This window comes from Anastrepha ludens, chromosome 2, assembly GCF_028408465.1.
Source record: "Anastrepha ludens isolate Willacy chromosome 2, idAnaLude1.1, whole genome shotgun sequence".
In the NCBI taxonomy this organism is placed as follows: Eukaryota; Metazoa; Arthropoda; class Insecta; order Diptera; family Tephritidae; genus Anastrepha; species Anastrepha ludens.
The window spans coordinates 71328139-71344098 of NC_071498.1; the positions used below are offsets into that span (position 1 = coordinate 71328139).

A 15960-nucleotide genomic window follows, 5' to 3' on the forward strand; every position below is an offset into this window, starting at 1 on the left:
TCAAGGTATTGCTTCGCTTTAATGGTATTTTTCTCATCAAGAATTAAAACGCGAAATTCTTTTTGATCCATTGTTTAGAAAATAACTTAGCGTAATAGCATCACTCAGGAAATTTTAACAGCTGTCTTTTTATGGTTAGCACTAACTGAAAAAGAGGTGAAAGCAATAAAACTAATTTCATCTATGTGTTTGATCCGGGACTTTTTTAGCCCATGTGTTAAACACCATTAACATTTTTTGATTCTTAACTAGTTCACAACACTCTTCTTCTAATCGGATGGAAAACTTGTATAGCTAAATATGTGCTAGAGTCGGGCTCCATCACCATCCATCCCATGACCATCCCCAGTACAGTCGAGTCTACATCACCAAAAGAAGAGCGTGTACTGTTCCCTTTTATGAGATGGCATCAAGTTTTTTCACAACATTTCTGCAACAAAAGCGAAATTTGGGATGTTAGAAGAGAAAAGATAAGTTTTTATTTAATAAATACTACTTCGAAATTTAATATTGTTTATTTAAGTTCAAATGGAATGAAGTTTTTGGTCGGCGCGAAATAACTGCTGCAATACTGGGGCAGTTGAGTATCAGCAACAGTCCATCATAAAAGTAACAGGGTCGCAATATTACTGTAATTATTGAGTGCGGCGAATACACCGCAACCCAGCGTTCACCAGCGTTCCTTCAAAGTTCATGGATTTCATACTGTTGCAACAACAACAACCATTCGATCTCGAATTCAAGTATTCTCTAATGGATCAAATTTAAATAAATAGGAATTATTTATTGTTGTATGTGCAGCATAAAGTGGAGCCAATTGCCCACCAAACAATAGCACCTCAACATTATGAGCTGTTTGAACGTTTCGGGTCCCGATAATACGACGGACGCAATTCAAAATTTGGAATAATTACACAGGCCTGCGTAATTTCATTTTTGTCCAATTTCTAAAACGGCTACGAGTGTCTCTTAAAGTTTTTTTTGTGCTGAAAACGAATTTGATCTTGAAAATGCTCCAGCACGTCAGGACTTTTGGCAATTTGTGGTTAAATAGTCAAGAAATGCCGATTTTGGACATCTTTATGAATTTTTTTTGAGTAAGGTAATTTTTTTTTTTTATTTTCCACAACGGAATCGCAAAGTAATACTCTGTAGCTTTAAAATCCATTTTTTAAAAGACTTCTAGGATGAATGAAAAAAAAGTTATACTATTTTGAATTTAAGACTTTTAGACATGCAAATTCATTTTCTTAACGCCCTCTTTAAAAGACAATTTTATTTAATATTTAATTTTAATTATTCTAGTAATATTCAAAATAAATAAAATGTTCCAAAACGTCAATAGGGTTGCGATGCGTAACTTTACAAAGTATCAATATTTTACTGATGCACTGTATAGATACGGTATTTATACAGTATCGATGTGATACTTTTACATTGTAAACATACGTTTTGGAAAACGCCCGCTATAATACATTTTATAATTTAGATCTAAAAATAGTATCGCTGTGTTGTACTGAAAATAAATAATAAATTTTCAATTTATTGATAACAAAATGGTAAAAAATCTTGTTTCAGATTTCGATTTGTGGACTGAAGCTTCATAGCATAGGAATTCCGAGCTTTAAAAAAAATTGGAAAAAAACAAAATCAACAAAGACGTGTTCATGAAGAAATGGTATCTTAAAAAAAACATCTCATATACAAAAACGATGTGTTAATGAAAACATGGTATCTCTTTTATTCAAATATTTTTGCACGGCATTACAATATCTGTTATTGAATTATTTATAATTATAATTAATTTGTAAATAAATAAATAATTACAACTTTACATTACATACTTTATCATCGCATGTAATTTTAATGCACTTTTGATTTAAATGTTTAACAAATATATTAAAAAAAACCTATTCTGCAATTTTATGGTCTTGTAATCTGAAAAGCTGTGTTTGCTCTAAAGTTGTTTTTGCTCTAATACTACCACCGGCCTTGAAGTATATCCTTAAATTTTGTCCCATGGTGCAGTTATTAATATGAATGGGTTTATGCGGCTTAACGCTCAGCTCAGCGTGCAAATGCAAGAGCCTTCCTCTTCCCGCCTTCTCTGGTTGCGGTTCTGCGCCCTGCCTTTTCAATCAAATGAAATTAAACATTAAAATCCCAAAAGACGATGCTAACGGAGATTTAATCAAATGAAGAGTACTGATCAATTCTTGGCCTTAACCTATATATGTAAGTATATATTTATATTAGGGCGGATCGATTTAAAAATCGCTCATTGCTCTGTGAAAATCGTATTCTAGGAATCAAAATAAGAAACTTTGCCGAAGGAACCATGGAACCAAGGGTATGCCACTGGCATGGGTGGATCGGCCGTCCAAAGTTAGTGGGGTCGGTCATACATTTCGACTCGATTGGAGCACTCTAAATGGGTCAAAGTGGGATTTTTCGTTCGACCCAAATTGGGGGACATCAGAATTCGTTTTAGAGGTATGGTTGCTTCGGCAAAGTTTCTTATTTTGATCCCTAGAATATGATTTTCACAGAGCAATGGGCGATTTTTTTGCCTCCCCACAAATCGACCCAGCCTAATTTATATGTATATAAATTTATTTATGTGTATTTCTAGCTCGTGTAGTTCATCATAGCATGCAAGAAAAAAGCCAAAAGAGGGTTAATGTGAACAAATATGTGGATTGTTTACATCTTAAGGGGGGAGCCTGGTTTATAAGGTCAAAAAATCAATTTTTTTTTTCGTTTTAAGCGATTCCTAATATATTTCAGAATATTCACACAAAGTAACAGAGCCTAATTCTCAATATTTCCGTAGATACAAAACCAAAGGTAGGCGAGCGTTAGGTAGTTACGCTGTGACCGGACAGCTATAGTACAAACTTTATCTTCTTTTCTCAGCTTTTCATTTTTATGATTTCTTTGAATTGGCGTACATGAATGAAAAAAAACGAATGAACCTTTTGAAATGAATCATAGCTTGTTCCCTTCAGTATTAAATTCTCTTCTATTTGAACTAACAAAATAGATAAAAAAAAATTTTTCAAGATTTTGATACCAAGTTGAAGTGAATTTTTTTTTTATAGAAAGGATTTTTTTCTTTAAAACCTCCAAAAAGTTGAAATTTTGGATTTTCTCTCAGTTTTCTTAATTCATCTAGAATAAAAAGTCATGATAATTAGAAATCCATTTGAATTTTTTGCTTTAGAGAATAATTACGAGCTGTATCTTGTACGCCAGTTGGAAACTCCAGCGTTGCAGCGCTCTACTAATTTCTATGTTAAACATTTTTTCAACTTATTTTAACCAGTACACAAATTTTTTATACTTTTTAAATGTTCATTAAAAGATAGAAAAAACTTTGCAGTGCTAAATTGATTTTTTCCTTTAAAAAAAAAATCGCAAAGATGCAATTTTTAGACCTCATAAACCAAGCTCCCCCCTTAATTGTCAAATAAACGTAAATCAGATATTGATTTCACTTTGTTTACTGCAATTTGAGCCTGGATTTAAAATTTTTTTATTTTCGATCTGTTGTTTCTCGTAGTTAGGCTATTCGGTATTTACTCTTTCGAACTTTCAGTTCTTGATCAAATCCTGTACTTCTATATAAGATAAGATTCAACAGACATTGGAAACTAAATATTTCGGGTATGGTTTCTAATATTTTCTGGATAAATGTAATTTCTGTTTCGAATTTCAAAGTGGAACTACCTTAAAAATTGTTTACCCTGATTTTATGAATCTCATTTCACCATTTACAACAAAAAATACAAATGAAAAGTTTTCAAACTAAAGAATAGGTGAAAAATTCATACAAACGCCACTTAAATGGTGTGGCAAGTGCATTTATATAAAAGTATGGAGGACTACTGTAATAAATATTTTTCATATATCCTTTTTTAATATAAAATAAGATATTATTTAGAGCTACCGCATGGGAAATAAAATCTATACAAATTAATCCATACTTATGTCAAAGAGATATATTATAAAATAAAGCCTTGTAACTAAAAGTAAACTGTTATGGAAAAATGGGTGAGTAAAAAAAGTTGTATGAGTAATAAAAAATTAATGATTCATGTGGTTTCAGCATAATTGCAAACATCTGTGAACTTTTGCGAAAACAACTTATTTCACTTTAACAGCTTTTTCATTCATATGTATATATGTATGTGTAATATTGTGTGAATGTGTGCCTGTATCTTATGAGAACTTGTATTAACGTAGATTCTTTAACTGCAGCTACGAATGATCAATAGCTTAAATTTTGCATTGGAACCCAGTAATTTAGTACCTGACAGGAAGAAGGTGCTAACTCGAGATATGCTGTTTTGTCAAAAACCCACAGATTTAAATAGCGTGAATTCTATTTCAAGGTCTATGAGTGCTTACAAACTAAGTTACATTATTTTAATCTTATTACAATACAAACTCATTATTATGCACTATATGTATACACATACATATACACATATGCATGCATACGTACAATTTATGCAAAACTGTTTTCAATTTTCCACTTAAAACAACGAACAATGCATAATGAACAATTTTGCACTTAAAATACTAAAAGCACAAATATCAGTAATCTTGAGTTACTAAAGAAAGGAGTTACTAAAAAAAATAAAAAAATAAAATGTTTAAGTGACAGTTTAAATAAATTATTCAAATCATAGGATATTATTTTTATTTATTAAAACTAATTATCTGCCCCTCCACCAACGTCTCGTACAGCAGCTCCACTGCCACTGGCTTGCGGTGTGCCAATCGTTACGCCCGTTGCACTGTAATTGCTGCGTTCCGAAAAGCTTGGACTTGGCGCGCGACTAACTGCCGGACTGCGCGAAAGTGGTGTGGCGCCAGGACTGTGGCCGAGTGGCACTACGAGTGGTCCGATGGGTTTGCGAGTGCGAGGCGCGCCACGTGTGCCCTGGTATGCTGGGCCGACGGTCTTGAGGCGGGGACGTCCAGGACCCCGTTTCATCGGTGTGGGCACGGTGGTAGTGAAACTGGACTCGGCAACGCCCAAATTGGTGAGTGAGTCTGTTAGAAGCAAAAGTAGAGAGATACGTATGTATAAGTTGTTATTATTTTTATTTGGAAAAAGAAGAGTAATAATATTTTTAAAATTGATAATTAGATATAATAAAAAAATGATATGATATAATTTATTAGATAGTCTATTGCGGTAATGAACAGGTTCTACCCAGGACAAATGCTTTACAGCTCGAAATAAATAAATGTCATTTTCGGCGCTCCAATTGTTAAAATTTTATTCGCCTGGTCTATCCTTGTAATTCTAATAAGACTTCTATGTATATAGATACTTAGGTTAGGTTAGGTTAAATGGCTGCCATAGCTAAGGACTCATTTGGACAAATATTAAGAAATATCGTCCGTTGTGGTGCCACACATGGGAGAGGAGAAAGGAGATGGGAAGGAAGAAGGAGCCTTGGGATTAGAGACGATAATGACCATAAATTTTACGACGACGCCAACGGTGGCTGATTTGCGTTCGTAGTTAGCCGTAACAAGCTACTGATGAACTTCACCAAATTTATGATATTTACACCGGTTATATCCGCAGGCGTAGCGAAAAAGTGAGAGCCCAGATGTCTGAGTCTTTTCCAGACGAGAGCAGGGCAGCTGATGATACTACTTATAAATACTACTTACATAACCTATTCGTGGCACAGAAAGTTCGACTCTTACTGATTTTAGACGTGTTTCCACAGAAATAATTGTGATGCTTAACTTAATCCATTTAAATTTAGAAAATGAAAGAAATAACGTCTGTGGTTCTTGGTCCCGCTATTTCAATTTATTATTTCCATTCAATTCACTTCAAGTGGTTCTCGCCTACATGCGGGCAGCGACTACATCAATATCCTTTTCGCAAATACTGAATAATTTGTGGTAATTTCCGCCATTGACCCAATAGCACGTACCATAATGCTACAAGCCGACAATGCGCTTACAACAATGCTAATTGCACTAAGCGGCTTACGAATAAATGATGGCGACGCTCCCCCTCATTGCCTAAAGGACTGCAAGCTGTGCCACTTCCATGCATATGTTACATATGTATGTGCGTGACAATTCATTGAGCGCATACCAAGTAAATAGATCTGCCTGCCTTTTCAAGGACAGTAATAACAGCCAACAACGCGGCATTGATTTCAAGATTTTTCTGCCCAAAAATTGCGTGAATTGTCGACGAGCGCACTGAATGTCAAAAAATCCGTGTTGCAACATGGCATAATTTAAAAAACAATATCGCAAGACGTGTTAAATAGTAGACTGCGTCTGCACGCGGCGGGTGTTGAACAAAAGTGCCGCTAATGATGCCGCTGCTAACAACTGGCGGTGTTGACAAATCACGCACGGAAAAAGCGGAAGTGCGGCAGCGTGTATGTCTGCATACGAAATTAGCTTCTTGCTTTTATTTTCTCCGATGTGGAACGGCATGTGCCACACGTCAATCGAAGTTGCAACTAACTCTATGCAACTCGGTAAATGTAAATGGCAGCGGCTTCGGGAGCTATTGTGACGGCTCAAGGCTGCTTTACATATCAAAGTGATTAATATTATAGCAACAACCGGACGTGTTTTGAAGAAAGGGCAAGCTATTAGACTTGCTGATTTTCCGGAATGAAATCTCAAAAAAAATATTTTTAATCGAAATTAGGTATATTTTCCTTTATTTTATTTTATTTAGTTGTGTATGTATAAACGTTTTGTTATGTTATCCTATGTTGTGCTATGCCGTGATTTGCCATGTGATGTTATGTTAAATGAGCAGAAAATAAGAGTATTATAAATTATTTCATTTTACTTAATTATGTTACATATGTTGATTATTTTATCCTATGTGATGTTCAGTTGCATTTTATTTTTTTTCGTTTTTACTTTATTTATTTATATAAGGATTTATTAACTACTTAACTGGTTAATTTTGTGCACGTCATGTTATGCCAATGCATGTTATGCTATGATTTTCCATTTGAAGTTATACATATTTCCAAAGTTTTATTATGTTATATTATTTTTATGTGTTTTTCATTCTCGTGTTTTTTTTTTTGTTTTATTTTATATTTATATTTATTATATATTATTATAATATATTATTTTTTATTGTATATACATATATACTATACAAAGGGTGCTTAAATTTAAAGGGCCGATGTTGAATGTGAACCACACCTAAACGACTTCTTCTTTAGGGTTATTTGCAAGAAAATGTTTTACGTCGATATGCCAGCAACAATTCAAGCGCTAAAGGATGAGATAATTCGACACATTAACGGCATAGAACCTCACTTATGCTTGAACGTCATCGAAAATTTGGACCATCGGATGGAGGTGTGCCGATATTTTGTTCCATACGTACTTGAGCCATACCAATATTGTCATAATAAAGAGAAATGACAATAATTTCCTAAAAAAATGTATTTTATTCAATATCAACACCGGCTCTTGAAACTTAACCACCCTATATTATACATATTTTTATATTTGATTTTATTATTTTTCAATTAAATTTTTTTTATTTTATATTATTTTGTTTTGTACAATATTATTTTATTATATAATTTTTATTGTGTATAAAACATTTTATTTATTTTTTAAATCATTTTATTTTATTCAACTGATTTTAAGTAATTTAATTTTATAAAGCTTTTTGTTTAAGTTTTGAATTATATTTTATTTCATTTTGCTTCGTTTTAAATATATTTTTTTCTTATTCATTATACTTTTTTTTTTTTTTTTTTGTAATTTGTTTAACTTATTTTATTACAGTTCATTGTTTTTTCTTATTTCGTGTTTGTTTTTTGTTTCGTTTGATTTGCTTTTATTATTGTTTAATTTAATTTTATTTTATTTTATTGTATGTTTTTAATATATATATATTTTTTTTTTTTTGGAATTTTATTAATTTGTTATTTACAATATGTAGTTCAAGTAAATTTTTTTATTTTAAAATAAATTGCATCACTTTTTATGACACTATGGCGGCCGACGTAGTAGAATGGGTTGGTTCGAGTCTCCGCTTTTCTAATAGCAGTCGCTCCTCGGCAGGCAACGGCAAGCCTCCGATGTATTTATAACCTGTAGATCCAACATCAAGGCGCATGCCAGGAAGAGGAGCTCGGCCAAACACCTAAAAGAAGTGTACGCGCTAATTATTTATTTATCTTTTATTTAAATTTTTTTTTTACGGTTTTGTGTTTATTTAATTTAAAAATTGTTTTTTTTTTATATATTAATTTAATTTTATTTTATTTTGGTTCCATTTATATTTCTTTTATTTAATTTTTTTTTATTTGTCTGATGTATTTTTCTTTTACAGTTTATTGTTTTTTTTTTATCTTCTTTTTTATTTTACTTTATTTTATTCTTTTTAAATCGATCTTTTTTATAATTCAATTATTTTTGTTTTATTTTTATTTCATTTCATTTTATTATATATATTTTTTTAATGAATTCTATCACTCTGACAGCGCCTGGAACAATGTTTTGAACGAGTTCTCTCTAAAAAAATTTCATTATCTTAAATCTTAAAGCAAATATTTGCTTTGATTTGCTTAGATAAGGAGAAGGGAAGCATCGTAGATTGCGATATCCATTACAATTATTTTCCATAAGTATGAGTTCACAAAAAAACTGTGAAAATTGTCACGTATTATTCCACCCTTCATACTTAATACTTAACCACCTTTCAATTCAAACAATACTTACTTCAGCTGGTTAAGAATTTTTTTTATTTGGTAGGAGAGCTCGAAATGCCTCCTGCTTTGCCGTGGAGCGGTTGTGTGTGACTCATTAACTAAAGTGCCACTTATGCGCACACTTAAGTGCAGCTAAAGTGCAGCAACGCGGGCATGCAAAGGAGCAGCGGAAATGCTGGAAGCAAGCCACATATTTCGAAGTAAGGGGAAGTAAGGATTAAAAAAAATTACGGAAGTTGTATAATTAAGGAAAATTTATTTTAAAAAAATGTAACACAAAAACGCAGACAGATTTGGATATCTTAATAAGAGGCAGTTTAGTAAATTTCAAGCGTATCAAAAGACATAAACGGCGTTAAAACGTGATTCTGAGGTAAATTGGATTGAAGTGGAAATACTTTATACTTTTCCTACATTTTTTTAGGGGATGGGCCACAATAAAATCGCAGAGATTTGAGATGTCGATAAAAAAAGGCGGGTGAAAATATTTTGCAGTAAGTGAAAAATCTAAAAATCACAATTGGTTTAATGCTATAATTTAATAGATTATTAGCTACAAAATTGTGTCCGTCTTTAGGAGAGCGCAATAGAACTTCTCGTCTATTTAGGCCAAGAACGTCTTGACGTTTTGATACCTTCAAATGATGCGAAGCGTATTCCGTTTAAAGTGTGCGATATTAACTGATGAATATGCAAAACAAGAGTACGAAGCGTAGTTGAATTTGAACCATTTCTGAAATTTTAATATCATTTGCTTACACAAATGCGTTTCTTGCCAAATATTCATCCTCATTATCCAATATTTCTGTTCATCTTCTCAAATGCAAAAAAAATCAACAACAAAAAGGTTTAGAAGAATGTCTCTCATTTCTAATTGGACATACCAGACTCGCGATGCTACGGCTCAAATTTTATTTTGCTAAAAAGCTCGAAATTCCATTCAAAATTTGCACTGCTTTAAATGAAAATTGGAGAAAGAGCTTTCCCATCGTAAAGCAAAAAATATTGATGCTTCCCATTTCAATTCAACCGGGCTATTCGGGTCATGTAACTCAAATATGTTGCTCTCTGGTCAAAATAATGAGAGACATATTTTTTTATTCGCCCGAAAAAAAATGTTTTCAAGATTTATCGGCAGGTTTGTTTTTCGGCTCAAAATCGATTTTTTTGTAATCATATAAGAAATTTTTTTTTAATTACTCACAACTTAGTCAAAAATGAACCGATTTGAATGATTCTGGGTTCAAAATGATCGTCATTACTTACACGACGGCTTCGTGTAGAAACAATTGCAAAAAAGTAATTAGTTGAACATTTTTTATTTTGCAAAAAACAAAAAGTGCGAAACAGGTTTTTTCTTCAAAAATTCATTACTCAAAAACAACTTATTTTAGCTACTGGGCATTCAGCTCAATTGAAGTTTGAGGTGTCCTCTTGGTTTGGAAAAAGTTACAAAAAAAAATACACTTTTTGAATTAGTGAATTTCGAAAAAATTTCGATTTTTCGACTTCTTTAAAGTGCAGTTTATTCACAGATGGGGTGCTGTATCGACTCAATTTGTTCTTCATCGCCACAACTCTCGCAGAAGTCATTGTGAGGTACATCCATTCAACAGGCTAGGGTGCCAATAGTGCAGTGCCCGTTATAACACCTATTGAATTCTCTACATCATCCATAAACATTGTTTTAAACACGAGCCCACAGTACTATTACCTGTGTGTATATATCATAGGTTTTCATCTTGCTAGTGTATTTTTAATTATGCACCCATCACCAAATACTTAACATTTATAGCTGAAAAGCCGTTTATTATGAAAACTACAAAAACTTTGAATATGTAAGCAGGTCTCCCGCAATAAGTTTTTGTTTTTCATGACTTTAAACAACGATAACCTACCTTCTCCACCTGGCGCTGCGGGCGTTGTTACATTTCCATTACCCGGCGAGGAGAGCGAACGACCCAGTGTGCCATTACCACCGCCACGCCTAGTACTGCCGCGTGGACGACCACGCTTCGTGCCGCGCGGATGATGGCGACGTCGAATTCGTCCAATATTGCCATAGTCACCAAATAGAGCTGAAAGAGATACAAAAACAGAATGGGAAATTAATATATGTACATATATGACCGACAATAAATGAAAAGAAAAAAAAATTCAGCGAAGGCAAGCATCCATAAGCTATAAAAGATTTCCTTCAAAACATATGGAAACATACAAACGATTTTCGAATTTTAATAACACAAAAACATATGTGACTTTGCATGCAATTAAAAGTTGGCAGCCGGCCGAGGCGAGGGGAAGAGCGTAAAAGGGACAATTAAAGAACAGATCAATTACAGAGGGTAACAAAAAAAGAGTAAATTTTCCCGACTAAATTGTTACACGAGAGTTCTCCATTTTTTAATTACAACAATTGCTTCAACGCGAGGCGGATTGTAATAAATTGATCGGAAAAACACGAAACCACATGGTGTCCTTAAGTTCGAGTACATTTCGACGCCTTTTGGTTCGTATGCGTGCACGCGTGTAAAATATCGAGCAATAAAAAATTGCTGTTGTGGTAATTAAAAATGGAAGAGCGGTTGTTAATGGAGGCGAAAAATGTGGAAAAATGCAATGGACACACGTCCAAATTGGGCGCGTAGGTATTTCAAATGGCATGAGTTGAAAAGAAAAAATGTTGTTCGTTGTTAAAAGCGATTAATCTAAATTACTAGCGACGAGGACACAAAGGCGCGTATAAAAAACACATAAAATAAAGGACGAAGGAAGTAAATCAACTTTTGTTTGATGAATGGACCTATCTGGAACGGAATTAATGCTGGTCTAAAGAAATTAATGGAAAATGTAAAAATTTAGAAATTCAAAAATCAGAAGCAACTGATGGTCATAGCAAAACTTTTTCGTTTGGGGAGAAATTTACCAAACAAAAATGTGTCTTTCATGTGGGTCCCATAATATTTCTGAACATTTATTTATGAACACTTAAAATATTAAATACATAAGCTATTCATTAGAAAATCATAGCGACTAATTTGATTCCAATTTCTTGTAATTTACATATTTCTTTGATACCTCAATGCCTCGGGTCTATAGGGTCGCTGAACTCATATCTGCAATTAGAATTGCAAACTAAATCTGCCCAATTCTGCTCAATAAGTGCGAGCGATCATTGAGGAGGACTCTTCAAAATCAATGAGGTCCCTTGCAAGGGAGTTTAAAGTTTTTGAGTGTCTTCTCCGTGGAGTTTTCCATGGAGATCTCTAGTATAAATCCTACGTTTTGCGCAGACGACAGTTTATATCGGAGCAAACGCGTTTTATAAACAAAATTAATACCCTGAAAAAATTGTTTACCAAGACCAAAATATCAACCGCAGAAATTACCAAAATGACAGATGGCTATGTTCCAATCCTATGCACACAAAATTTCCAGCCACTGTTAGGATTTTAGGCGTTGGGAGGTTCTAGAGACAGTAGTGAAACCCTGGATTGATACATATTGTTAAGCAAGATTATGCTATTTCACATAAAGTGATGGCGATACAAGATTGGATGGCTGAAAAGTTCCATGACCACATAATACCGGACTTATAGCCGCCTAACTCACGACCTTAATCCCTTGGATTACTACGTATGGGGCGTAATTGCGCTTGAAACCAGTAAGCATCCTCATAATACCTTTTTTTCACTCAAAGCCGTCAATCGTGTCTGCACCCGAGTCGAGCACGTCATTGCAGTTAATGGAAATTTTGATGAATGAATTCATTGATATATAATAAGTTAATACTGTGTAACCAACTCATGAAGTTTCATTAAATTTTGTTCAAAATTAAAGCTAATTAGCTTTACCCTCAAGTTGTCCTCAAATATCGTACGCACCCTGTATGAAAAACTTTCGCTTGTCATACAGCAGTGTATAAAGTTCATTTTCGTCCAAACTTTGATAGTTCTTCAATTGGATTTTAACCTTTTTTAATTTCTCTGTAAATTTTCTAACTCATTTTCATAAGAAATGCGTTAGTCATCAACGCTGCACACTTTCTCTACTTCAAAATCACAAATACTTGTTCAAGTACACACTTATCGATCTGTATTTAAATGCTTTCATCAATTTGAAATATTCAACTGGCCGTAAAAATCTAACTGCCAACTTCCCAGCAGACAGCTACTGTTAGTGAATTTACTGTTTTTGTGCCTCGAAAGTTCATGTTCAATGTTCAAGTGAGCGCCAACCCACTGAGACTGGCTGACTACTACTGCATTTCGAATGGTTTTCAATTTTCGCCTTTTTTTGTATATGAATGTAATGATACTCATATATGACTAGCATGTGTGTAATTGCAAGTTAACTGTAAAAATAACGTAAATAAATCGGCGTTTGCAACGGCATGCGACTGTGCCGTGCTCAATCCATGCAGACCCTCCCAGCTGCAAAGTACCAGTAACTTACCCACCAGCACCAGTTGTCAAGCCTCTACAAACTCTTTCATTCTAAGCCAAGTCAAAACGCTAGTGAACAAAGTCAGCTCAGTAAAGAGTGCACACACAACTCAGAATAATATAGCTTAGCTCAGACTCGGCTTGACTCAGGCAGTCAGTCAGTCAAGCAGGCAAGCAGGCATTTATTCGTTTCAACCTGCCCATAAGTCAAGAGCAAGTGCAAGTGCAAGCTCATCATCGACATGAACATCTTCTACTCGAACAACAACAACAACCACAATAACATTAAAGCGCTGCTCCCAGGAGCTCACTAAGCATACTCTAAACTCATTGACCAAGTCATAGTTCCGCATAAAGCAACAGCACAACAACTAGGTACTCGTATATAGAAGCATAGTCATATCAAGTTGTCAATGGCTTTTTCTTTTTACTCTATCTGCGTTTGCGCTTCCCTACACCAGCAACTACACAACTACATACACACATACCTATTTGTTCTTCTTCACAACACTGAACCATCCACCCATTCATTCGTTCGTTCGTGCGCCCATCTCCAGTCGGTGGGACTTGTTGGCGTGTGCGCCACAAGATTTTCCGTTGTCTCTTGCGTGGCCGAGTGACTCTTCACCGCGTCATGTCAGTAGTCAGTATTTAGTATTTACTATAATATAGATGGTGTGGCACTTTGTGCGACAGCGTCGGAAAGTCATTTAGTGAGTTAGTGCTTTATGACTTTAAATCATCGCATGTGACATGATAAATGCCGGTGTTGACGATTCCCGCCTGCTCAGCCATTCATTCATTCTTAATTAACGACAGCTCTTGCTGCTGAGAGATATTAATTTAGGCTCATTAAAAGTTAAAGTTAGTTGGTACAATTAATTTTTAATTAGTTAATATTATGTTATAAAATGCGATACGATCGGCAGCTCTGTGTGAATGCGATGTAATATTAAAAGAAAGAAAGAGAGAGAGAGCTATCACTAGGGTGCACGCAACTCTCAGTACTCTCTCACTAATATGAAATTTTGATTTTTCTGGCCAATTTCCAAAGACTTGCAAAGACAGAAGCCCCACCTTTTCAATAAGCTTTGCTGGAATATTACGAAATTCATCAAGGACTTTAGAGATTTTTATATCAGGAGAGCTACTTACACACGCTACGAAGGGAGGTCAAACAGTTGGCAATCAAAACGTTACTTTAACTTTTAAGATGCCATCCGAAAGAAAGTCAATGAGAAGAAATATAAACTATAGAGTAAGTTGAGTTTAGTTCTGTGATTCAATTCTCCCCTAAGGAAGAAAAAACACCACAGAGCATTATGCAAGAAAAGTCATTCGTCTATGGGAGCACTTTCCCTGAAAAAACAATGAATCTGTGTAGCGAGTAGAGTTGTGAATTTACAAAACGTAGCCACGCAGAAGTGTGGCTTTGAAACCTTTCTCTAGTCCAGTTTCACCTAATTACAATATATATATTCAAAAGTGGAAAGAAAGAGCTCAAAACAAAAAAAAATTACCGATGATGATGTAAAGTGGGCTGAAGTTTGCCTATCTTGAAAGCCCGAACGAAACACTTTTTTGGTATCTAAGAAGATCTGAGAAGAGTATTTGTATCAATCAAAAAAATGCCGAAAGAAAAATAAGAGAGAATATCTGAGAAGAATATTTATATCAAAGCAGAAAACGCCGAAGGAAAAATAATTAAATATTTAATTTCACACCCCTCGCCATTCATTCCGCGGATTTTTTTAACCCTCCTACTTCTACCACCACTAGGGTAGGACAAACATACTCCACCTAGCGAAAAAAGTGAATCTTGTTTGTTGATAAACAGTCTGTGAACTAGCATTTCGAGTCCCTTCAATCTTGCGCCTAAATTGTTTTTTAAATTCTGATAAAAAGTTTAAAATGTTGATGGGTATTTTTCGAATTTTCATAGCTCTTGTGCAATGTTTTAAATTATATTTTTATAAAAAATAATAATAAATCGCGAACGAACTATATATTTATAAAAAATAAAATAAAAGGAATAGCTTTTTCACAGCCTGCATATTATTCAGTTAAATAAAAATAATAAATGTATATCCTTAAAAAACTTGTCCTGTTTTATCGCAATCTTTCCACTGACTATTTTTGATTGCAGTTTCCAACCGCCTAAACCGATCTCAGTATTCAATCAGAATTGACGAAATATCGTTCATGGGGCTTATCAAAGGATAAATATTAATTTCTTGGATCTTGATTTCCTCTAGGAACGGGTATAAAAATATCTTCTAATAGCTTCTGCCAGTCAGTCTTCTGCTCTAATTCAAATGCATTGCTGATTAAACTAAAGGGCATCTGATACATGAACGAGACATCCTAGTGCAAAACAAAGATTACAATGTACGGAGCAGACTTCATCGGGAAAATGGTTCGTTCGATAAAAAAAGTTTTCCCCACAAACGCCTGGCTTAGAAGTAAAATATTCACCTGTCGCTTTATACATCAAAGACGAATTAGCCAAACAGTTTGGTCAGTAGACATTCTAATTGTTTAAAACTAAATTGTCACACCTTATAGAGGCACGAAATATAGCCTTTATTACTCTTTACAGCCAAGGTAATAATTTTCATTTCATTTCAAATGAAAGAGATTAAAAAATCATTTCAAATCAAAATTATTACGATAAAATTACATATAAAAGACAGGATAAAAATAGATGGCGCATCCTCGAAAATGAGAAGTGCAAAGAACTACACTGAAGCCCTCAGAGCCATTGCAAT

The 15960-nt window shown here is 34.1% G+C and overlaps 1 protein-coding gene across 1 annotated transcript in view; it reads right to left on the minus strand.

The window, feature by feature from the left end:
• Nucleotides 1-4093: 4093 nt before the first annotated feature.
• LOC128871805 (chromatin-remodeling ATPase INO80) overlaps nucleotides 4094-15960 on the minus strand; it is a 131748-nt gene continuing 119881 nt past the window's right edge. Inside the window, exons 15-16 of the mRNA XM_054113887.1 lie at nucleotides 10646-10825; nucleotides 4094-5061 (exon numbers count right to left, since the gene is read on the minus strand). Coding sequence (XP_053969862.1) covers nucleotides 4718-5061; nucleotides 10646-10825 — 524 coding nt within the window. The 3' untranslated portion in view covers nucleotides 4094-4717. The remainder of the gene's footprint in view (nucleotides 5062-10645; nucleotides 10826-15960) is intronic.